We start from the raw sequence: 25,980 nt of genomic DNA on the forward strand, positions 1-25,980 counted from the left end.
ATGTGTTTTCGTGAGAAAATGTATTTATTTTTATTTTTTTACAGACAATCTAATTGGAAAGCTTGTAAAAAAGAACTGGTGAAATATCAGGGAAAAATGCGAAAAACCCAAGGTTTTACAGCATCTAATTGGATACGGTCCGGTAACTGAACTCTGGAATGATTGTACTAGTATCGATTAGATTCTCCTCAGAATGCTTGGTTTTACCTGTTTTGAGCCTTAAGGTGATAATGCTGCCACCGTATAATACAGTTATTAGCAAAAATATAATCTATGAGAACATGGTTCAGGAAACTAGTGCTTCTGTCATTATACTCTGCAAACGATGCCTTTATTTTTATGAACTGTCAAAGTAAATATTCAAAAATAAACATTTGCTTACCTAACGTGTCTGGATTCATTTCTGCTCCATCAACGACAAGCTTGTCACCACTGCCTGTATGCAAAGATTTCTGCTTCATTTCCAACTGCGGAAAACATGGAACAAATGGGTTGTAACAAGAAAAGGCAAACATGATTAAAATGCTTTTTTTGGAGTCACAATAATTAAGTAGAACACTAAGGGGTATATGGAATTGCGGTCAAATTGCCGCAAATGTCGAAAAACGGGGCATTTTCGACACAAAAAAAATATTCGACAATGCAATACAGTACTTTTCAACAAAAAAAAGGACTTTTCAGATTCGACTTTTTGAAATTCGACAGTTCACAAATTCGACATGTCTGCAATGGTAAAAATGCGGCTTTTCGACAAAAGTATATTCAATTGAAGAATGTCGATTCGACAACAGTGCTTTTCGACAGTAATTTCGTCAATTTCATTCCGCCTCACTTTGCTGGCGGAATCTAATAAAAAAAATTTAAAAACATGTTTTTTTTGTGTTTTTTGTTATTGCTAATAGCATATCTATTTATATTAGAAGAGATTAGGTACTTGGTTTGCCTATTAGGATTTACAACTATTATTTTTATATTTTTAAAAATAATATTTTTTTTTTAACTGACTAAAACTGAGAGAGCATGGTTTTCAGTGGGAAGGGGTGGGAATGTGTTAAAATTCAGAAAAAAAAATGCGTGGGGTCCCCCCTCCTAAGCATAACCAGCCTCGGGCTCTTTGAGCCAGTCCTGGTTGTAAAAATATGCGGAAAAAATTGTCTGGGGATCCCCCGTATTTTTAGAACCAGCACCGGGCCCTGCGTCCGGTCCTGGTGCAAAAAATACGGGGGGACAAAAAGCGTAGAGGTCCCCCGTATTTTCAACACTAGCACCGGGCTCCACTAGTCAGAGAGATAATGCCACAGCCGGGGGACACTTTTATACCGGTCCCTGCGGCCGTGGCATTAAATCTCCAACTAGTCACCCCTGGCCGGGATACCCTGCAGGAGTGGGGACCCCTTAAATCAAGGGGTCCCCCCCCTCCAGCCACCCAAGGGCCAGGGGTGAAGCCCGAGGCTGTCCCCCCCCCCCATCCATGAGCGGATGGGGGGCTGTTAGCCTTGTGACAAATAAAGAATATTGTTTTTTTGCAGAAGAACTACAAGTCCCAGCAAGCCTCCCCCGCAAGCTGGTACTTGGAGAACCACAAGTACCAGCATGTGGGGGTAAAACGGGCCCGCTGGTACCTGTAGTTCTTCTGCAAAAAAAATACCAGGGGGTGACTAGTTGGGGATTTAATGCCACGGCCGCAGGGACCGGTATAAAAGTGTCCCCCGGCTGTGGCATTATCTCTCCAGCTAGTGGAGCCTGGTGCTGGTGTTAAAAATACGGGGGACCCCTACGCTTTTTGTCCCCCGTATTTTTTGCACCAGGACCGGACGCAGAGCCCGGTGCTGGTTCTAAAAATACGGGGGAATCCATGTCAATTTTCCCCCCGTATTTTTACAACCAGGACCGGCTCAAAGAGCCCGAGGCTGGTTATGCTTAGGAGGGGGGACCCCACGCAATTTTTTAAAGGGTTTTTTTATCCATTTTTGTCCCGTCCGAAAAGTCGAATCCAGGACGCACTTATCCGTCAATTGGTCCGTTTTTCGAGAGCGGGACTGTCGAATCCGTTTTTTATTGAATATGTCGAATTCCGGCACCCGCCGGCCGGAATTCGACGGTCGAATTGTGTCGAATTTAAAAACGGGCGAAAAAAAGCCGCAATTCGCCCGGAATTGCATATACCCCTAAAAATGTTCCCAGATAAAAAGTAGACCAATTCTTACCATCCATATTCTAATTCCATCAGCCAAAGCATACACCTGCGCAAATTCTTCACATAAGGCTAGTCTCCCTCCACTGAGAACTGCATAGAAAACAAGTACAAATAACTGTTCATCAGCAGGGCGTAACACAGTAATAACGTTTGATTCACTTTAGAGAAACAATGCATTTAAACCTATTTCCAAGATCACTAATACCCAAAAAGTTATACTACTCTAAAACACTCTCACAGATTAAGTACTAATATGCGACAAAGACCCAATGCTGTCAGGCAATAAAAAGGGTTTTGAATGCCATATTCTCCTGGGTGAAAGTCAGCACTCCCCTCTCACATGCACAGCCTTGGTTCCACGAGAACAGAATAATACGAGCTGCAAAGGCAGCCCAAATACCACCATACACACCAATCTAGTAGATCACCAGGGTAAATTCAATCCACTTTTACAAACATTTTAAATATATTTAAAAAACAGTCATTATACAGTAATATGAATAACTTGGTCTACACACTGTAAAACATTTGTGCCTGTCATAAACGGGCATGGTGGTTTGCAGTAAAAGCTGGACACTTCAACAGTCATTACATCTACACTGCATGAACAAAAGTACATCACACCCATTTAAAAAAACAAAAAAAAACTCTTTGGTTTGGACTTTTGACCCTGTCCACCTAATGACTGTTTATCTTTTAAGTGTCTAACTTGTATACTACACCCCCATCCCTGTCCCCACTGTAACAACATGTTCTCACCACTGTTAAATCTATAGAAACATACTCAGGGGGGTATTCATGGTCGAAAAAATGGCACTAATTCGACACAGGGTACTCAATTGCAGGCATTTTCGCCCATTGTTTTAATCCATTTTTGTCCATGTAATTTTTTTTTCCGAATCAGCATGGGCAAGAATTGCGCTAAAAATGGGCAAAAACGCCTGCGAATTCGACAAAACAAGTGTATCAGCAGCGAATTCACGATACACGTGTTTTTAGCCAGTGCCAGATTTTTCGACCTGTCGAAAAAACAGCACAGGCATTGAATAGGTCAATTGTAAATTTGACCTAAAAATAAATTATTTTTGACTGGTCGAAAAAACTGCTCTAATTGAATAACCCCCTTAAGCCCTCACTCCTGTAGCAGCACATCTCTTCCCCAATCCTCCTCTAACACCATATTTCTTACCACACTCCTCTCGTGCACATCTTTTAGCTGTCCTCCCAGGTATAGAAACTTAAGGTGGATACACACTTACCGATAAAATGAACAACATCGCTCATTTTCTCCTTTCCTGAGAAACATCGTTCACTTTCTTGGCAAGTGTGCATGCCGGCGATGATGACTGATGTACGGCACTGCGGGTCGTTAACGACCCTCGGTGTTGGCGGTGCATGCATGCTCAAAGTGGACTGTCATCCAGGAGCTGCATGCACGGCCCCTCCACTGCGTGACGTCACTGAGAGATATGAACGGTCATATCGCTCACTGTGCACTGCCGGCCGCCCGGCCCAGGAGGGGAAACACTAGACAATGTCTTGCATAGAGCAACGTCGTCTAGTGTATATGCACCTTTTGTCTCATAGAAGACTAAGCTCTGCAGTAGTAAAGGGACAGGCAGCAAATCACCGGGAAGTTCATTCAATCCAATTTGCTGCTAGAAAGGCCTAACAATTGGCTGTGTCTTAAAGTAATTCCCTCTAACTGCACAAACAAACAAAAAAAAAAGAAAGCTCAGCCTCTTATTAATCCATCAGGTTATGTTGGATTAGTATCATTAATAAGAGCAACTAAAAGCCAACTTCATGTATCAAAGTGAGCTGAATGATGTATATTAAAAAAATATTTAATAGCTCAAACACTGCACTGTAACAGTAACACTGAAAAAACAGATAAAATAACATAGATGAATTGCAAAGAAGTGCGCTGATGAGCACTCGAATGAGCAATTAGACTAATCACTCCTAACAGATTGCATAGTGAGGAGCATAACAGCACAGAACCAAATATTAGTTACACTGGGAGTCAGATCTGTATTGGAAACGTGCGATCAATAAACCCCTTTTTGCAGGTGATAAAACACTGCACTGTAATAATGTATGGTAAATATAATACTGAAGGTATGACATAGTTGTCGTAAATGCAGAAATTTATTGCAGGTCAACTTTTTCGAATCTATTGCATGAAAGTTGTCGCGAAAGCGGCTTATTGGGTGTATGCACTCTCCAATTTCTCGCACCTATACTATTCCAAAATCGTGAAAACGGGATTTGCACAATAATTCTGACCGGCAAAACCAGAGAGGAGTATAGGAGAAAATAGGGAAATCTACCTTTACCCCCACAAAAGGCAAACTAACATAAGAAATTATTATACAGTAGAAGTCTATTAGTGGCCATTATAAAACTGTTTGGTGTACTTGAATTGGGATGTAGTTACGTGACCGCCGGTGAGCCACCAAGCACGCGGATCGGACACATAATCAACCCCTTAAGTTGAGTAAAATGGCTGTTAAACTGTATGCATTTTATAAAAAAAGAATAGCATTTTTTTTTTCACCTAAATAAGTGCACACAGTAATTTAGGGGGATATAAATGTGTATACGTAATTGGGTTATTGAAACACTTGTCCAACTCATGAAGCTCCCCAATATACCTGTCCCATACCTTGTACCCCAATTTGCATCACTTTGCATTTTTTGACCCCAAAAATGATATCAATATTAGCCAATTAAAAACTTCTAAGTGCCTAATTAGTCATTCAGGGGGGTGCCGCAGCGATCTGAGCCAAATCCCCATAGTTTTTCTATAAAATAACAATGTTGCACTACTTATCACCTGCCCAGAGATGGTGAAAGCAAATTTGTGATAAAACCTATGGAGACTTTTCACCGATAACTGTGCACAGCTAATTGGATACAGAGTTTTTGCAATTGCGATAAAAAGCCCTGGGTTTTTTTTCCCGCCAAACAGAGTTTTCGCAGATAATAGGATACCGGGCTGGTTACAAAACGCATGGGACTCCAAGCAGACTCCAGCAACAGGTAGCCCATTAGTAACAGGTACCAATAAAGATGCCAGTAGCCACCAGTCCTAGTTAATTGGGGCTATCCTGTCCATCCGGCATATCAAAAGCTGTAGAAATAGACCATGGCAGCTAGCAGGGTGGATCTTGGGCTACTCCCATACACATACATACATTTTTCTGACTATTTTTTTTTATGTATTAACAACTTAGCATTTATTTTTAATTGGCACCCATCTAGCAGGACCACTCATGTTGTCAGATACAATATAGTTGATATTTACCATATCTTTGCAGTTTTCCATATAACTGTGGCGTAAGATATACCAGAGCAGCAAAGGTGCAGTTCACAGCTTGAACAACCGCGGAACCAGCCACCATATCATTGTTGGTCAGCTGTTTCCTAATGGCTTGCACCAGTCCTTTGAAAAGTTCATAGTTAGGGCCACAGAAATCCTGGGTAGGATCTGAGTTTGCAAAGTCAAGGAGAAAGTTACGACAGTCATCTGCATGAGAGTTCTTAGTCTGGAAATAAAATAATAATGTAAAAGAGCATTTACATAATATTAGGTCACAACTTAAAGACTATGGTTGCAATATTTTTGGTCTGACAACAATGTTTTAATAGTGAGTAAATTGTCTTGTCATCCGGAGATAAACCGCAAGAAATATACATGCACAACCACACTTTGCAATCCTATTACAATGGATAAACTATTCACATGAATACAGTAGGTTGGCAAATAGTTGTGTGACAATAACAAGACACAAAGCTGCAAGCTTCTAATATGCACTGTATATAGAAAGTGATTTCTAAAATGATCTCTATTAATTATATTAATTGTTTCATTGATTGTTAAAGTTATATTACTAAAAAAAAGTTGTTTCAATTGACTTTATACACAGAGGATTAAATATTATACTTATTTAGCAAATACCTATACTATCTACCATGTTATTAAGAGTTCTCTGCAAAATGTTATCATTTTAATATTAGAAAGTAAATTTAAAAAAAAAACAAGTACACAGGGTATACATTTAAGTTTGCTATATATTTTAAAAGGTTTAAGAAAATCCAGAAATTATTACACTTTAAAATTGATTGTTCAAATTAGAGGAAACCACCTTAAAAACAGGTGTTTGCTTAAATTAGGTTTAAGAGACACATTCAATTAGCCACAGTTAATTACCATGGGCTAATTAATCTGCAGGGGTTATCTAATTATAGCCCATGATCAGCCTGCAGATCATTTTGATTTCTTTTCGAGCATGAGGAGGCTTGAACAGAAATCCGCGTTAACTGCCCTGATTGTGGGTGCCGTGAAGCAGGTAACCCATAGCCCCGGGAACTTCTCAGATACCACCTTTTTACCGGCGCGGTAAATTACTGCATTTAATTGAACTTCGGCCCTAAATGTCTTAAAAAGTTAGAAAGCCAGTGCTAATAGAAGTCAGTGGGGGAGATTCAAATGTTTGAAAAGTCGGTTGGGTGTCTGTTTTTTTCCTATTAGAAATGAAAAAACAGACTTCCAACTGACTTTTCAAACATTTGAATCTCCCCCATTGTGTTTAAAAGTCAACAGAATTATGACATCTAAAGACAGCAGGGGCATTAGGGAAAACAAATTATAAAAGATAGTGAAAGTGTCCAACACATCATTGCCCACAGTATAAAACAGCAAGGGTCACTACATCAGCATCCAGACACTTTCCACTGTACAAGCAGGTTACCAATGCCTCAGACTCTACATACTGTATACCAACACCAGAATCCCCACATACCATTCTGTTCCTCCAAAAGCATCAGAATAAGCACTAGTGCCTCCACAAACCTGTCTGTGTTGTTCAGTGTCAAGATATTGATCATATAACTCACAGAGTAAGAGTAATTCCATCCTCACAGCAGAAGACCATGTACATGAATTATAAACTGCCATCAATGTTCTGAAGGAAACCATGCATTACCTAACACAAGCTTCCATCTAACACCGGTAATTACCCAAAAAGACATAAGACTTATCAATCCACCATACACATATTGTGCAGAAGATTAATATATGAGAGTTCACAATTTCATAAATGATTCTGTAAACAAATAATAATGGTGAACTGCCTAACACACATGCTTATCAACTATTATCGCTCTTATGCAGCCTAGAAAAACACCAGCATTATACAGTAGTGATTCCATTTACTAACACTATATTACAGTATAAAGCACCTACAAAATAAAGTAAAATTATTTTCTTTTGGATTCAAATATATTTCAACTTACGAAGAAAATAAATAAATAAAATACACGCCACTATTAGAAAAAGTAATACATGAGATGCATATAGTATATAAACATCTAAAGTGATCTGTGATGAGTGCAGCAGTTGTTAATACAAGTGGTTGTTCCTAATGCAAGCCATTTAAGTTCACTAGCGAACACGCATACGACTAACATCCAAACTATAGCCACATTACATTAGTACACAATGTACAGAATGTAGTGAACAAATTCCAGTAACAAAAGCGACTGGATCGTGCTTACTTCTATTACAATAAAATAAAATAAAAAAACAAAAGAAAAGGACAACTTGGTTCAAAAAGGTCAATGTTCATCTATGACTCATGGGTAAAAAATGCATTACCTTACCATGACTTTCCATTTCAGATTATTTATGGAGAGAGACTTTTTCTCACTATCACAAACTGCTAAATCCTAGTTTCATGGCCGTTCAGGGCCCTACACACTGGCTGATACGCCCGACGGACGACCTGTCCTCGGGAAGGGGGGCGGGGGTGACTCCCCCCGTCACCCGACCTCATAGCCCTACATGCTAATATGGTCAATATTGTCCATATTAGCTTGTAGGCATAAACGAGCCGGCACCAAGGATGAGTGAGCGCGTGGCCACGCATCATTCATCGTTGGTGCATACACACGTTCATTAATGAACGAGATCATTCATATCTTTCAGTGTAATTGGTAAATGTGTAGGGCCCATCAGTCGATGACCAATAACACTATTTCGTCCGTCAATCAGACTTACTTGCTATATAGTAATGAAAGGCAGAGAACCAACAATCCTAAGTAGTTTTCTGAAGGCTAACTTTCTGCAAACGACTGGGACATGCTACTTGCTAGATTTTAGAAACACAGGAGGCATTTATTTTTAGTAATATACAGGTAATTTCATATATTTATGGGTAGAATTGTCATTGAAAACACTTTTGGAACAGACTGTGAATGTGCTTTTAAAAAGAAACCACATAACTTGGGTCAGGTACAGTATACAGAACACATTTGTGCATGGTAACATATAAGATAAGAATAAAACGTACTTGGGATACCTCAGTACATCCCTGGTCTTGATGGCTTGGTCCTGTTATTACGATGTTTTCTGTGCACATTTGATGCCTGAATACAGGTTTCCACAACTGAGAGGTAACAACAGAGGTCACCTTTGTAGATGGTAATTCAAGTCCCAACTCTAGGAAAAACAGATTTGAAATCAAAACAGAAATCCTAAACAAAATCTGCACCACCCCCCTATAACAAACAAAAAAATACAAGAGATGAGCTATTATGAATGTAAGAAGATGCACTTGTTAGGGTGCCTCAGAATAGGACATTTATGAACAGGCATCTACTGTGAAAACCAGTCTACAAGAAATGAAGAACAAAACCTAATATCCCAGATGTTCCTTCAAGTGAACTAATACAAGTATCAATGCATGATGGGACATTTCAGAAGGGTAATGTACGCGCAAAACACATACCACAAAATAAAAGCTGCAGATCAAGTGCTTTGAAATAGTTCATGTATAGTTTATCAGAATTCTCTAAGTCCTACAGTGGGATCCATCACTGCCTATAACAAACTGAAGAAACATTAAGTTTGGTAGACTATATTCCAAGCATGTGCTGTTTGGTTTTGTTTACAGAACTGAAATGTGTATTTTACTGTTCAAGTACGGTGATTAGTTTCTCACAATTAATAACAAATTCCAACTCCAATTTCCTCCAGCTGCTACCGCTAGGGGCGCAAAACGGAGAAATTCAACAATTGCTCTGTTTAGACCACTGATAGCCGCGGGGGAGACATTTCTTCACTCAGCTTCCTCAGGTGCGACAAGAAATGTGTACAAAGTCTGTTGTTTGGGCGCCCTAACCACGTTTTTAGACAGGATTAGACACATTGTGCAGCTAAACCGGAGCACAATTCTACTGGAGGCCCGAATAGAGAAACAATTTAATTGCTATATCGGGCGCCTATTCATAAAGATTCCCTGCCAAGGGGTGAGTGGGGTGTTTGTTAGGGGTCATTGGGGGTGCCGCAAATAATTGAATAGCCCCTGTATATGTAGATGTGGTTACTGAAAGAACATACCACCACCAGAGCTGCGAAGTGGCAAACGTCATTAAAAGATTAAATATCTAACGAGCATTTAGATATTAAGCAAAATTAAGTGATTACTCACAGTAACAAACTTCATTCCCTTATGAATAATTTCCAAACATATTTAAAAGCAACACTGCATATTTCTGAAAATGTTTAAAGATGTCCCAACTGATAATTATCTATATAATAATCCACTAAGGTCTGTCTCATCTCTGACACATGTTTGGGAAGCCAGGGCACGTGCTTCTGTAGCCTTAGGCTCCTTCTGCAGTGGAAGGACAGATTTTAGAGGACCACTCTGCAGGTACTGGAAACAAGGTAAATATTAAACATGAACAGTGTAGGGAGGGGGCAGGATGGGGTGAGGAGGGAGGCAGACTGAGGTGATTTAGCATATGCCACATCCCTTAACTAATTATATTAATAATGTTTTCATGATTTGTGGGTCAAATACAGCGTAGCTAAAGCAATAAAGATTAAACATATCTCAGAGCATAATCTAGTCAAACCACCACTAATACAGCTGTAATACAAATGTGTCCCCAAACACCTATCCCTTTTTGCTCCATATGGTGCAAGATGCCTGGTGCAAATGCAGATTTGGGTACTTTTTTCTCAAGTTTGCAGATAGTGTACTGTCACACATGGTATCCAGTCTATAGATCTGCAGGTAAAATGTCTACAGTCAATAAGTCTACCACTAATGGTAGACATGCATTAGGTCAACATGGTCAAAAAGTCAACATGTAAAAGGTAGACCGTTAAAAAGGTCGACATGACAATGGACTACTCTACACACTTTTTTTTTTATAGTTTACCATCCACGTGGAGTACGATTGGGAATAGTAACCTGTAGCTAGCACCGTAGTAGTGGAGCAAGGCACCTTGCCCGAAGCACGTTGAGCTAAGCAAGCCATGCGAGGGAACGCAGTGTACTAATGAGGTTGTTTGTGGCAGAAAAGTGACTACACAGCCAAAAAACAAAAAAAATTGTGTCTACCTTTTTGTGTCGACCATTTCCATGTTGACCTATTGACACGGTAGATCTTTTCTGCTATCTACCTATTCTATGTCGTCCTTTTGACCCTGTCGACCTAATGCATGTCTACCATTAGTGGTTGAATTATTGACTGTAGACCTTTCTAGTGAAGATCTAATAATCCACACCCATCACGGACTTCACCTTTTGAGGCTTTCCCACCGGTTACTGCAGTAAACTCGGTAAGGCACCTTTTCCCAGACCCAGATCTCTATGGATGCCGCCATGTTGGTTACATCAGCTGACTCCAAGATCATCCAATCACAGACTGCTTGCTTCTCAGTGGAAATGAGCAAACTATAGATATCCAAGGCACCCTATTTAAGCTGTACAGATGCAGCAGTACATTGCCAGAACAACATCTCGTGACCCGTTAATGGGCTCCAGTTTCACCTCGCACGCTGTGTTTAGTAGCCGACTGCAGCCTAAGCATTACTTCTGCTGAACATTCTTCAGGGGAACACCTGTGCAACAAACAGCAAGCACTACCATATCATCTATAATGTGCTCTTTCCAAGAACACCAGTGCTTTGTGCAGCATTTATGTGCCAGTATCTCACATATGGTGTGCTCACTCTGGGATATACCAGTATTGCCGTGCAGCAGTCAGCCTAGGCTAGCTAACTTCCAGCTGTACACTCACTTATCTCCACTGTGAGTATACCAGCTCACCGCCACCTGTGTGCAATTCTCAGCCTCAACTTTCCTTCTGCAGAACATCATTCCAACTACTTATACAGTTAATGACCAAATGCAACGGTCTTCTCTGTTCCTACAGCTCTCTAACTTGTACTTAGCAAGCCTCCAATAGATACTAGCGCATGAGAAGCATTAACAGACCATCCCACTTCTTATACTCCAGTACCAGCCAAACCAGCCGAGAGGTTCCTGTTCACAAACCCAAACTCTGACAATGTACTAGGTACTTCAGATTAGTTTCTAATGTTGCAAAGTAACTGGTAAAAAGTTGCAGATGAAGCATAACAATGCATGGGTTAGGTCACTCCTATCAGACCTGTTTTTTGCATGTTGATCTTGGATTGTATACATTTACCTCCATTTTGCATCCAAATAGGAGATACTCAGTGTTTGGAGTGACTAAGTTTCCAAGTCCATGGTGGCCTAACCAGGGCTATTTGGCACGACTTGAGGATAGTTGTATGTGGACACATTTGAGATACTGTATGTCCTCATACATCTAGCCTCAATACGCCACAAAGTGCAAGATGCCTGGTGCGAGTGAGCCGCCAGGTCCCGGGCAACTCTGCTAGCGTTAGGCATATATCTTTCGGCTGAAAATGCATCTTAGACGCAACATGATGCGGCTAGGACACAGCCGAAAACTGTGATGATTAATTTGATATGCAACGCTTGTATATTGTGTGTGACCGAGTCTGTATAAATGGAAACTTTTATTGGAAAACAGCTGTGGCTGCTACATCAGAGCAATTTGTATGCAGATTCAGACTAAGTCGCATACAGATATGAAAGTGTCATATATAAATTTAATCAGCACGGTCTCCTGGTGCGTCCTAGACACATTGTGACTATGAGGCATTACAAAAAATACCCGACATTAGCATAGTCCAATGGGACCTGGCATGCAGAAAGGGGTTGTTTGGTGTGAATGCAGCAATGATGTATGAGGACACATCTGTATAACAAAGCATAAGGAAGAAGAACAAGCATGGCCTTGCTCACTACTAGACAATAGTTACCACACACTTCCTGTAGATGACACGCCCCCATAGCTGGAACTCAGCTATAGTATACCTCTTTGAAATCAGAGCACACTCTCTCTGGCTACCACCACATGCAGTAGACACAGCTTCAGAGACTATGTAAGAATGTAGCTTCAATCACCAGGTTACTTGGAAGCTCCTCATGATAGCCAAGTACCGATCTTTCTATATCTAATATAATAATGATATAGGATAGCTAAATGTGTGTGTGGTAATTTTAGTCTGGGAATATAGATAACAATGGTATCTTGCTGTAAAATGGTGGCTTTGAGGTTTATGGTGCTGGTTTAATTAGGATATTGTGAAACATGTTTGTGGCAGTTTTAGTTTTGGAATCTGTAATGGTAGCTGGAATATTATACAACTTTTAGTATAGCATTTGTGGTATATGTGTTGTGGATGGTGATTTTGTGTTTTGTAGCAATGACATGCTGGGAAGTGTGGTTATCTGGTCTTGTAATGGCTCATACAGCATGGACAGTATGCAAGATACTGTGTTGGTTCTTGGAATGTGAAATATTCTTGAATACGTATAATTAGATGGACTGGAATGTGAAATTGAAGTCGGTTCTTGGGATGTTTGAAAAAATTGGTTGAGTTCGATTGGAATTGTGGAATATAATTAGTTGGATTGAAATGTACCTGAATGAGTTAGTTGGTTCGTATAAAATGGCTGTTGCCATGTGACTTTTTATGGCCTAACAAAGAATGCCATTGCTTGAACCTGGAAACATAGGATGGTGGCATTCCCATTTGAACCATGTGTTGCAGACTTTGGAATTATGGGAGCTTCCCAAAATGGAGTCTAGCGTGTGTCCCATGTGGTTTGTACCATGCAGTCACATGCTGCCCCTCCCCCCCAACGCACACACATACAGTACATAACCCAAAATATATACAGGTTGAGTATCCCTTATCCAAAATGCTTGGGACCAGAGGTATTTTGGATATTGGATTTTTCCGTATTTTGGAATAATTGCATACCATAATGAGATATCATGGTGATGGAACCCTAGTCTAAGCACAGAATGCATTTATGTTTCATATACACCTAATACACACAGCCTGAAGGTCATTTTAGCCAATATTTTTAATAACTTTGGGTATTAAACAAAGTGTGTCTACATTCACACAATTCATTTATGTTTCATATACACCTTATACACACAGGCTGAAGGTCATTTAATACAATATTTTTAATTACTTTGTGTATTACACAAACTTTGTGTACATTGAGCCATCAGAAAACAAAGGTTTCACTATCTCACTCTCACTCAAAAAAGTCCGTATTTCGGAATATTCCGTATTTCGGAATATTTGGATACGGGATACTCAACCTGTATTCCCCATAGATGTTTCTTCAGTATTTATCAATAAGTCTAGAGTTTGATTTGGTTAAATCTGTGATTTACTGAGAGCATGGAGTAACATTTCCCCAGTAATAAATAAATAAATAAATATATATACATACACACATACATACACTTCTCACACTCGTCTTTCATACTATTTCTTTCTTATATAGTTTGAACCTGTGAAAATATTCTATGGTGACTTGCATTGTATTTTACCAATACTGTTTAATGATAAATGTGAACTTATAAGCATCAATTGTTTGTTGAAATACATTCTTACGTTTTACATTTTATATGACTGGCGTGCATTCTTCCATGAATAGAATATTCCTAATGATTTAAAGATATATGTGTAGGTAAAATCTCTGCGAGTATGTTATCAAAAGGTATACAATTAGTGATTATTATAAATCACTAAATGGTTACAATTATACATTTGCTTCAAAGATATGAAATATTATAATACAAGCAATGGGGACAGAAAAAATAAGAATTTACTTACCGATAATTCTATTTCTCGGAGTCCGTAGTGGATGCTGGGGTTCCTGAAAGGACCATGGGGAATAGCGGCTCCGCAGGAGACAGGGCACAAAAAGTAAAGCTTTCCGATCAGGTGGTGTGCACTGGCTCCTCCCCCTATGACCCTCCTCCAAGCCTCAGTTAGGTACTGTGCCCGGACGAGCGTACACAATAAGGGAGGAATTTTGAATCCCGGGTAAGACTCATACCAGCCACACCAATCACACCGTACAACTTGTGATCAAACCCAGTTAACAGTATGATAACAGAGGAGCCTCTGAAAGATGGCTTCCTAAACAATAACCCGAATTAGTTAACAATAACTATGTACAATTATTGCAGATAATCCGCACTTGGGATGGGCGCCCAGCATCCACTACGGACTCCGAGAAATAGAATTATCGGTAAGTAAATTCTTATTTTCTCTATCGTCCTAGTGGATGCTGGGGTTCCTGAAAGGACCATGGGGATTATACCAAAGCTCCCAAACGGGCGGGAGAGTGCGGATGACTCTGCAGCACCGAATGAGAGAACTCCAGGTCCTCCTTAGCCAGAGTATCAAATTTGTAAAATTTTACAAACGTGTTCTCCCCTGACCACGTAGCTGCTCGGCAAAGTTGTAATGCCGAGACCCCTCGGGCAGCCGCCCAAGATGAGCCCACCTTCCTTGTGGAGTGGGCCTTTACAGATTTAGGCTGTGGCAGGCCTGCCACAGAATGTGCAAGTTGGATTGTGCTACAGATCCAACGAGCAATCGTCTGCTTAGACGCAGGAGCACCCATCTTGTTGGGTGCATACAATATAAACAACGAGTCAGATTTTCTGACTCCAGCTGTCCTTGCAATATATATTTTTAATGCTCTGACAACGTCCAGTAACTTGGAGTCCTCCAAGTCACTTGTAGCCGCAGGCACTACAATAGGCTGGTTCAGATGAAATGCTGACACCACCTTAGGGAGAAAATGCGGACGAGTCCGCAGTTCTGCCCTGTCCGAATGGAAAATCAGATATGGGCTTTTGTAAGATAAAGCTGCCAGTTCTGACACTCTCCTGGCCGAAGCCAGGGCTAGTAACATGGTCACTTTCCATGTGAGATATTTTAAATCCACCTTTTTTAGTGGTTCAAACCAATGAGATTTTAGAAATTCCAAAACCACATTGAGATCCCACGGTGCCACTGGAGGCACCACAGGAGGCTGTATATGCAGCACTCCCTTAACAAAAGTCTGGACTTCAGGAACTGAAGCCAATTCTTTTTGAAAGAAAATCGACAGGGCCGAAATTTGAACCTTAATAGATCCCAATTTGAGACCCATAGACAATCCTGATTGCAGGAAATGTAGGAATCGACCCAGTTGAAATTCCTCCGTTGGAGCACTCCGATCCTCGCACCACGCAACATATCTTCGCCAAATGCGGTGATAGTGTTGCACGGTTACTTCCTTCCTTGCTTTAATCAAAGTAAGAATGACTTCTTCCGGCATGCCTTTTTCCTTTAGGATCCGGCGTTCAACCGCCATGCCGTCAAACGCAGCCGCGGTAAGTCTTGAAACAGACAGGGACCCTGCTGAAGCAAGTCCCTCCTTAGAAGTAGAGGCCACGGATCTTCCGTGATCATCTCTTGAAGTTCCGGGTACCAAGTCCTTCTTGGCCAATCCGGAACCACTAGTATCGTTCTTACGCCTCTTTGCCGTATAATTCTCAATACTTTTGGTATGAGAGGCAGAGGAGGAAACACATACACCGACTGGTACACCCAAGGCGTTACCAGCGCGTCCACAGCTATTGCCTGTGGATCTCTTGACCTGGCGCAATACCTGTCCAGTTTTTTGTTGAGGCGAGACGCCATCATGTCCACCATTGGTCTTTCCCAACGGGTTACCAGCATGTGGAAGACTTCCGGATGAAGTCCCCACTCTCCCGGGTGAAGGTCGTGTCTGCTGAGGAAGTCTGCTTCCCAGTTGTCCACTCCCGGGATGAACACTGCTGACAGTGCTATCACATGATTCTCTGCCCAGCGAAGAATCCTTGCAGCTTCTGCCATTGCACTCCTGCTTCTTGTGCCGCCCTGTCTGTTTACATGGGCGACTGCCGTGATGTTGTCCGACTGGATCAACACCGGTTTTCCTTGAAGCAGAGGTTCTGCCTGGCTGAGAGCATTGTAGATTGCTCTTAGTTCCAGAATGTTTATGTGAAGAGACGTTTCCAGGCTCGTCCACACTCCCTGGAAGTTTCTTCCTTGTGTGACTGCTCCCCAGCCTCTCAGGCTGGCGTCCGTGGTCACCAGGATCCAATCCTGTATGCCGAATCTGCGGCCCTCCAATAGATGAGCACTCTGCAACCACCACAGAAGAGATACCCTTGTCCTTGGAGACAGGGTTATCCGCTGGTGCATCTGAAGATGCGACCCTGACCATTTGTCCAACAGATCCCTCTGGAAAATTCGTGCATGGAATCTGCCGACTGGAATTGCTTCGTAAGAAGCCACCATTTTTCCCAGGACTCTTGTGCATTGATGTACAGACACCTTTCCTGGTTTTAGGAGGTTCCTGACAAGCTCGGATAACTCCTTGGCTTTTTCCTCCGGGAGAAAAACCTTTTTCTGAACCGTGTCCAGAATCATCCCTAGGAACAGCAGACGAGTTGTCGGCATTAACTGGGATTTTGGAATATTCAGAATCCAGCCGTGCTGTTTTAGCACTTCTTGAGACAGTGCTAATCCCCCCTCTCTAGCTGTTCTCTGGACCTTGCCCTTATTAGGAGATCGTCCAAGTATGGGATAATTAATACGCCTTTTCTTCGAAGAAGAATCATCATCTCGGCCATTACCTTTGTAAAGACCCGAGGTGCCGTGGACAATCCTAACGGCAGCGTCTGAAACTGATAGTGACAGTTTTGTACAACGAACCTGAGGTACCCCTGGTGTGAGGGGTAAATTGGAACGTGGAGGTACGCATCCTTGATGTCCAAGGACACCATAAAGTCCCCTTCTTCCAGGTTCGCTATCACTGCTCTGAGTGACTCCATTTTGAACTTGAACTTCTTTATGTACAGGTTCAAGGACTTCAGATTTAGAATAGGTCTTACCGAGCCGTCCGGCTTCGGTACCACAAATAGAGTGGAATAATACCCCTTTCCCTGTTGTAGAAGAGGTACCTTGACTATCACCTGCTGAGAGTACAGCTTGTGAATGGCTTCCAAAACCGTCTCCCTTTCGGAGGGGGACGTTGGTAAAGCAGACTTCAGGAAACGGCGAGGCGGATCTGTCTCTAGTTCCAACCTGTACCCCTGAGATATTATCTGCAGGATCCAGGGATCTACCTGCGAGTGAGCCCACTGCGCGCTGAAATTCTTGAGACGACCGCCCACCGCCCCCGAGTCCGCTTGAGAAGCCCCAGCGTCATGCTGAGGCTTTTGTAGAAGCGGGGTAGGGTTTCTGTTCCTGGGAAGGAGCTGCCTGTTGGTGTCTCTTCCCCCTTCCTCTGCCTCTTGGCAGATATGAATATCCCTTTGCTCTCTTGTTTTTAAAGGAACGAAAGGGCTGCGGTTGAAAAGTCGGTGTCTTTTTCTGTTGGGGAGTAGCTTGAGGTAAAAAGGTGGATTTCCCGGCTGTAGCCGTGGCCACCAAATCTGATAGACCGACTCCAAATAACTCCTCCCCTTTATACGGCAAAACTTCCATATGCCGTTTTGAGTCCGCATCGCCTGACCACTGTCGCGTCCATAAACTTCTTCTGGCCGAAATGGACACAGCACTTACCCGTGATGCCAGTGTGCAGATATCCCTCTGTGCATCACGCATATAAAGAAATGCATCCTTTATTTGCTCTAAAGACCGTAAAACATTGTCCCTATCCAGGGTATCAATATTTTCAATCAGGGACTCTGACCAAGCTACTCCAGCACTGCACATCCAGGCTGTCGCTATAGCTGGTCGTAGTATAACACCTGTATGTGTGTATATACTTTTTTGGATATTTTCCATCCTCCTATCTGCTGGATCTTTAAGTGCGGCCGTCTCAGGAGAGGGTAACGCCACTTGTTTAGATAAGCGTGTGAGCGCCTTGTCCACCCTAGGAGGTGTTTCCCAGCGCGCCCTAACCTCTGACGGGAAAGGGTATAAAGCTAATAACTTCTTTGAAATTAGCATCTTTTTATCGGGGGCAACCCACGCTTCATCACATACATCATTTAGTTCTTCTGATTCAGGAAAAACTATAGGTAGTTTTTTCACACCCCACATAATACCCTGTTTAGTGGTACCTGTAGTATCAGCTAAATGTAACGCCTCCTTCATTGCCAAAATCATATAACGTGTGGCCCTACTGGAAAATACGGTTGATTCGTCACCGTCGCCACTGGAATCAGTGCCTGTGTCTGGGTCTGTGTCGACCGACTGAGGCAAAGGGCGTTTTACAGCCCCTGACGGTGTTTGAGGCGCCTGGACAGGCACTAACTGATTGTCCGGCCGTCTCATGTCGTCAAACGACTGCTTTAGCGTGTTGACACTATCCCGTAATTCCATAAATAAAGGCATCCATTCTGGTGTCGACCCCCTAGGAGGTGACATCCCCATATTTGGCAATTGCTCCGCCTCCACACCAATATCGTCCTCATACATGTCGACACACACGTACCGACACACAGCAGACACACAGGGAATGCTCTTAACGAAGACAGGACCCCACTAGCCCTTTGGGGAGACAGAGGGAGAGTTTGCCAGCACACACCAAAAGCACTATATATGACAGGGATAGCCTTATAATAAGTGCTCCCTGTATAGCTGCTTTTATAATATAATTTTTGCCACTATTTTGCCCCCCCTCTCTTGTTTTACCCTGTTTCTGTAGTGCAGTGCAGGGGAGAGACCTGGGAGCCGTCCTGACCAGCGGAGCTGTGTAAGGAAAATGGCGCTGTATGCTGAGGAGATAGGCCCCGCCCCTTTTCCGGCGGGCTCGTCTCCCGCTCTTTAGTGTATTCTGGCAGGGGTTAAATATCTCCATATAGCCCCCGGAGGCTATATGTGAGGTATTTTTTAGCCAAATAGGTTTTCATTTGCCTCCCAGGGCGCTCCCCTCCCAGCGCCCTGCACCCTCAGTGACTGCCGTGTGAAGTGTGCTGAGAGGAAAATGGCGCACAGCTGCAGTGCTGTGCGCTACCTTTAGAAGACTGAGGAGTCCTCTGCCGCCGATTCTGGACCTCTTCATGTTTCAGCATCTGCAAGGGGGCCGGCGGCGAGGCTCCGGTGACCATCCAGGCTGTACCTGTGATCGTCCCTCTGGAGCTGATGTCCAGTAGCCAAGAAGCCAATCCATCCTGCACGCAGGTGAGTTCACTTCTTCTCCCCTAAGTCCCTCGTTGCAGTGATCCTGTTGCCAGCAGGACTCACTGTAAAATAAAAAACCTAAGCTAAACTTTCTCTAAGCAGCTCTTTAGGAGAGCCACCTAGATTGCACCCTTCTCGGCCGGGCACAAAAATCTAACTGAGGCTTGGAGGAGGGTCATAGGGGGAGGAGCCAGTGCACACCACCTGATCGGAAAGCTTTACTTTTTGTGCCCTGTCTCCTGCGGAGCCGCTATTCCCCATGGTCCTTTCAGGAACCCCAGCATCCACTAGGACGATAGAGAAATAAGGAGGGAATAGCAATTACCCTTCAACAGACACAAAAGCAGAGAGCAAGGATGACCCTGTCCAAATGAGTTTACAATATAACTTGTGCGAGGTACACTTGATACATATTGTATCGATTGTAACGGAGAGTGGGCATATATGTTCATTTATTATGAACTAGCTAAAGTACCTGGCATGGCCCTTGTTTAAATGTTCACGTTATTACGTTTTCAATGAGTTGTAACTGTTAACATTTTAAAAATAATTAGCAGCTTAGCAATTCTTCCAACTAGGGAAGCCAATCCCGTGCCATTTTTTCAATCCCGGGTATCAGGATTGAAAAATAGCCAATCCCGGGATTCCCGGGATCCGCCCCCTCACCCCACCCCGCACATATAACTCACCATATACCGTGGGCGGGCGGGAGGGGAATACCGTGTGAACGCTGCTGGCGTCTCCCAGCAGCAGCTAACAGCACAGCGTGACCTCTCACGTTGCGCTGGGGACCCGGAAGCAGGAAGCCAGGCAGCGTCTGAGCGTCCTGTGGACGCTCAACGCTGATCCCTCAATCCCCGGGATTGGAGCTTCCAATCCCGGCCATTTTTGGGCCTAAATCCCGGGATCCCGCCGATCCTGGGATTGGCCACCATACTTCCAACACACCCATGAGGTGGCTGCCCAGTGTCTATTGTTTTTGTGGGGTGTCGGCAGTAGCCCTGATCCACAGCGTTCCTTTCTGTTCATTTTTAGAATTACTTTTACATTGCAAGATGTGCTTAAAGTTATCCTTCTGTCATTAAAGTGTCAATTCCAAGGGTTTTGGGTACACAATATTTTTTGTTTCCCCACCTCCATTTCTGTCAGTTAAGCAAGTTAACTGATTTATAGTTATTGAAGTCAGTTATTACAGTTCATTAAAGTTTTCATCCCAATCCATCAGTGAAAGGTCTAGAACAGGCTCCCTGTGACAAAGTTCTGTCTGGCGTACACCCTTCAGGGTGTAATGTTATCACTCTGTGAAGTTTTCATCCAAATCCATCTAGTGGAAGACACAGAACAGGCTCACTGGGTCAACAATCCAGCAGGTGAACACTAACAGGAGGTGCAACCAGGACCTCAACCCTTTAGTATGTCTTCTGTGATCCAATGTTACCACGAAGGTTGCGTCCAAATCCATCCAGTGGAAAGCTCAGAACACGCTCCCTGGGTCAAAGTTCTGTCCAACGTACACCAACAGGAGGTCTGAACTGCAGAGGTGGATTTAGACCTCATGGGGTCCTAAGCAAGATACTGATTTAGGGCCTGCCTTCCCCAAACAATCCTTAACACTATATTTTCATTCCTGATTTATGCCCATTATATTATTTGTTGTTTTTCCTCCTTATATTCTGTTACAGTATATTACTTTCCCCCGTTCACTCTACCATGTCTCCTCACCTCCAATTTCCATTATTACACCACTCAGTTACTGTATTTTAGATCAGTGCTTCACTTACTGAATGTAGCAGGTCCCATACCCCATTATTACACCCTCACTCACTGACTGCATTGTACATGAGTGACCCAGGTTTACTGATTGTAGCAAGCCCCATCGCCTAAATTACTCATCATTATCCCCCTCACTCACTGTCAGCATTTTATAATACCCATTATTACACCCCTTAGTCAGTGACTCTATTTATTATTTATCAGTGCCCCCACCCTGACTGTAGTGCCCGCTATAGTTAGTGAGGAGGGAGAAGGGGAGGCATTGACATATTGGAGTCACACTAAAGGCACTGACATATAATCAATACAGTCACTCACTGAGGGGTGCAATAATGGGTACTATAAGTGATGGGGGCCATGCTAATAGGGGGTGGTAGGCATGCTATCAGTGGGGGGAGGCACTGATATATAATGCAGGCATCCATACATTTTAATATTTATTACTACATGCAATCACATTAGTGTTGACTGCATTATATGAGTGCCTCTCCCATCCCCCCTGCCCCTTACTCGTAGCAGCTTGTCAGTTCATCCATCACTTGTAATATACATTATCCCCCCCACACACACACACACACACTTTTACCATATCTGATTGGAATAGGAAGTAGGTGTATTAAATACAAAATTAAAATAACAGTGTAATAAAGTACACTGGAAGACCTCATGATTTTCTCTCTGCGCATCCCAACTCCTCCCTCTGCACATCTGATGTCATACACACATCATGACTGGTCACACGCACAAAACTGCAGTACTAGACACACAGGCATGTGCTGGAGCCGGCACCCAACAGCTGTCTAATCACTGACAGCCTGCTGGAGGTATTCAGCCAGCCCAGCTATCTGACAATTTCGATGGAAATTGTGGTCCGCCGGAAATGCCCTTTATACAGCCTTGTCAGCGGGCCCCCAGGGACCCACAGGGCCCTATGCAGCCGCTGTGGTTGCCTTGCGGTAAACCTGCTACATGCCAATCGGGACCCTATGTACCCTAAAACCTGGCCAGGATCCAAATGGACCACCTCGCACTGGTTTCATCCCTATTGGTGTAGGGGTGTCCGAATGCATAACCGGACAGACAAACAAACAATCAAACAGACCAATTAATTTTCTATATAAGATGTGCTATCAGCATGGCTACGTGTAGCAGAATTTTCTCATTTTTTTACAAATGATGATATATCCAAGCATAAAGCTGTGCACAACATAATGAGGCTGTAGGTAAATGAACTGAAGTAACACATCAGCTACACCTTTTTAAGTAGAGACTTCTCATTTATTTGAATTTGCATAACATAGGGGTGGGAAAAATGGCATCCAATTTAAATCCACAATATTATAAATCTGAAGAAAAAAAACCAGCTATACATTCAACACATAGAGCAAATAGGTAAGAAGAGAAAGTTAAAAGAAAACCAAAAATACACAATTCTACAAGTTTTACTGGTGGGTCAGAGCTGAAAATTTAAAGCAGACTCACATTTAGTGTTAAGCCTGGCGTGTTTTACATTGAATGTGAGTGCAGTTTTACATTTTACGCTCTAACCAGTCGAGAAATATAGCCCCGAGTCTGAAATATGAAAGTTCTTTACACTCTCAAAATACAACTTTTTGGTAAAATGTCTCAAGTTTGCCTAAAAAGTATAAACCTAGGGCGTGGCCTGGCAAGCTGATGGAGCGGACGTGCAGAGACAGAGCTCCTGCAGGACTCACCCTATTTACGGCTATTCTCTGCTCTTGGGGTCCACTGTGACTCCTTGCATATCACCACCCCCACCTTGCCTGAGTGTCCAGGGGTAGTGAGCCGGGGCAGCGGAGCCGGGACACGAGATATATTGTCCTCACGGGGACCTCACCCGAACTCACTTCTCCTGTATCTGCGGCCCCTGCCTCCGTCCGTGTCACGATCTCCTGACCCATCTCTGGGGGTAATTCAGAGTTGATTGCAGCAGCAAATTTGTTAGCAGTTGGGCAAAACCATGTGCACTGCAGGGGGGGCAGATATAACATTTTCAGAGAGAGTTAGATTTGGGTGGGTTATATTGTTTCTGTGCAGGGTAAATACTGGCTGCCTTATTTTTACACTGCAATTTAGATTTCAGTTTGAACACACTCCACCCAAATCTAACGCTCTCTGCACATGTTATATCTGCACCCCCTGCAGTGCACATTGTTTTGCCCAACTGCTAACAAATTTGCTGCTGCGATCAACTCTGAATCAGGCCCACTGTGCGGCGGTAAGCGGCGCTGTGTGTGGGCGGTGCTCAGCGGTCTGAGCCTGAACTACCGCTGCGCTGTCCCGCTGGAGCTTGCTGAAGATGGCCATCTTAAGTGAGAGAAGAGGCGCAGCCACGTTTATTACACTGCTACAGTGCACTATTTAACGCCAGTCTGCACCTGAGCCGCTCAGTCGCCCATGTAGCCATAGATAGGGGTTTATTCTCACACAATTCCTGGAAGGAGACTAGCACATTTGAGTGAAATCACCGACCTCAAATCAGAAATGGAAGCCTCTAAAGCAGGGCTGGCCAAACCGGTCCTCGAGATCTACCAACAGTTCATATTTTCTAGGCCTCCTGGAGATCTGTAGAATTGTCAGTTAGGAATGAATGCAGCACATCTTAATTAGTAATGACTACACCTGCGCACCAGCTAGGTGGTCTGGAAAATGTGAACTGTTGGTAGATCTCGAGGACTGGTTTGGCCAGCTCTGCTCTAAAGACTATCTAGAAAATTTGGAAAATCGCAATAGGCAGAACAATCTCCGTATTCAAAATATTCCCGAGTCAATTTCTGCGGCCGCCATTCCTGAATATTTGGAGGGATTGATTCTCCATTTAGCACCAGACATACCCAAAGCCTCCCTTCTACTTGATTGAGCTCATAGAGTCCTTCGTTATAAGCCGCCTGACTCACAGCCTCCTTGTGACGTAATTCTAAGTTTTTACTATTTTCGATCCAAAGAGCGTATTATGATGGCTGCTAGAGGTGTTCCTGCAATCTCGTATCAAGGATCTCAGCTACAATTATTTCAGGATTCATCACAATCGACACTCAAGAATAGACGCGATTTGCTGAATTTCACCAAGGCCTTGAGAAACCACAAAATGAAGTAAAGATGGGGCTTTCCATTCCAACTTGTTGCAATCAAAGACAGAAGATCAGATATCGTCAAATCTCAACTGCAAGGCTATGAACTGCTTCAAAAATTTGGGATTATCGACGATCTCCCAGAGTTTCTTCAGAAGGATACAACTATGACCCAAGTCAGCCCTTCCTCACCCACCGCTGACTGGTCTCCTGCATGAGTTCGTCTCACCTCTGTCTTTCTATGCCAAACCGTATGAGTAACATATAAGTTTATTTGTTTACTATTGTCTCTCTTAATTGTTGACTTGTTGTGCAGTACTTTAGCTTTTATAGGGCAACATGTCCGTAGGTCCTCAGGTTGATAATCCCGACCCTACCTGTTTTATATAGGCTACTTTCTATACAGGCTCTTTGATCCCCTTTTTACAAAAAAAAAAAATTTAAATTAAAATTTACTGCTGTTCTATTTGAGCAACTTGTGGTTGACAGGCCCTGCTGATACGTCTTCACGCAGATTATTTTGATTTGCCTTAGAGTTCTCCCGTCTCTCATAGGCCTGTTACTTAATTGTTACATGTTTGACAATTTTGTTTATGCTTCTCAATTTATAGGGAGTGTCAGCTCTATTCTCTCACAATGTTACGACCTTGTTTTTGCCTCTAACTTTATTTAATTGCCTCTTACCCCCGGGCGATTGTTCCTTAATTATTCTTTAATAAGTTTATGAGTAATGTATTACTATTTTTCTCTTTGATCCATGCCTCCTACGATATACTACCCTATCTTACTTACTGCCCTTTGGATTTGGGCCTTTCCTCCTCGCTTGGAGCGGTCCTTTCTAATTTTCTCTTAATTTCCTATTTCTTATCTTCTCTCTACTTCGCTTACATCTTTCTGTTTCTCTCTTCTAACTGGCGGTCGATGTGTGTACCCCTTCTTTATATCTATTTTCTTTCTCATCACCCTCCATGACTTTGAAAGTCTTAACACTTAACGTTAATGGTCTTAATTCCCCAACTTAACGTGCCATGGCAATACAATATTTCTCCAGACGGAACCCCAATATAATTATGTTACAGGAGACCCATCTTAAACCTCCCTATCTCTCTTTAACTTGCAAACAATTCCCTCATGTAAATTATTCTTCTATGTCAGCTTAAAGACGTGGTACTGCTATCATGCTGCCCCGCACTCTCCCAATTATAGTAAAAATCTATAACCGACGATCAAGGCCACTCTATTATACTCATAGGATCATACAACCAAGCACCTAGTATCTTAGCTTCAATATATGCCCCAAACACACTTCAAGGTTCTTTTTAGTCTATTTTTTTTTTTACCCACCTTGCCCAATTGCCTCAGTGTTTTACCATCATAGGAGGAGATTTTAATGCAACCCTACAACCTGTATTAGATAGATCGCATACACGCTCAACTCTCCCTACTCACGCTAAACTCTCCAAACGCCTTCTTTCATATTTTTCTCTGCATGATCTTTACGACACATGGCGGGTTCTTTA

At 42.8% G+C, this 25,980-nt stretch overlaps 1 protein-coding gene across 3 annotated transcripts in view; it reads right to left on the reverse strand.

Moving 5' to 3' along the window:
* ZZEF1 (zinc finger ZZ-type and EF-hand domain containing 1) overlaps window positions 1–25,980 on the reverse strand; it is a 404,243-nt gene that overhangs the window by 164,377 nt on the left and 213,886 nt on the right. For 2 of the 3 annotated variants that reach the window (XM_063953701.1, XM_063953700.1), the window contains exons 25-28: window positions 8,554–8,702; window positions 5,508–5,748; window positions 2,208–2,287; window positions 383–467 (exon numbers count right to left, since the gene is read on the reverse strand). In XM_063953701.1, the coding sequence (XP_063809771.1) occupies window positions 383–467; window positions 2,208–2,287; window positions 5,508–5,748; window positions 8,554–8,702 (555 nt within the window). The remainder of the gene's footprint in view (window positions 1–382; window positions 468–2,207; window positions 2,288–5,507; window positions 5,749–8,553; window positions 8,703–25,980) is intronic. The other variant, XM_063953702.1, reaches the window with a different exon arrangement.

This window comes from Pseudophryne corroboree, chromosome 2, assembly GCF_028390025.1.
Source record: "Pseudophryne corroboree isolate aPseCor3 chromosome 2, aPseCor3.hap2, whole genome shotgun sequence".
NCBI classification, from domain to species: domain Eukaryota; kingdom Metazoa; phylum Chordata; class Amphibia; order Anura; family Myobatrachidae; genus Pseudophryne; species Pseudophryne corroboree.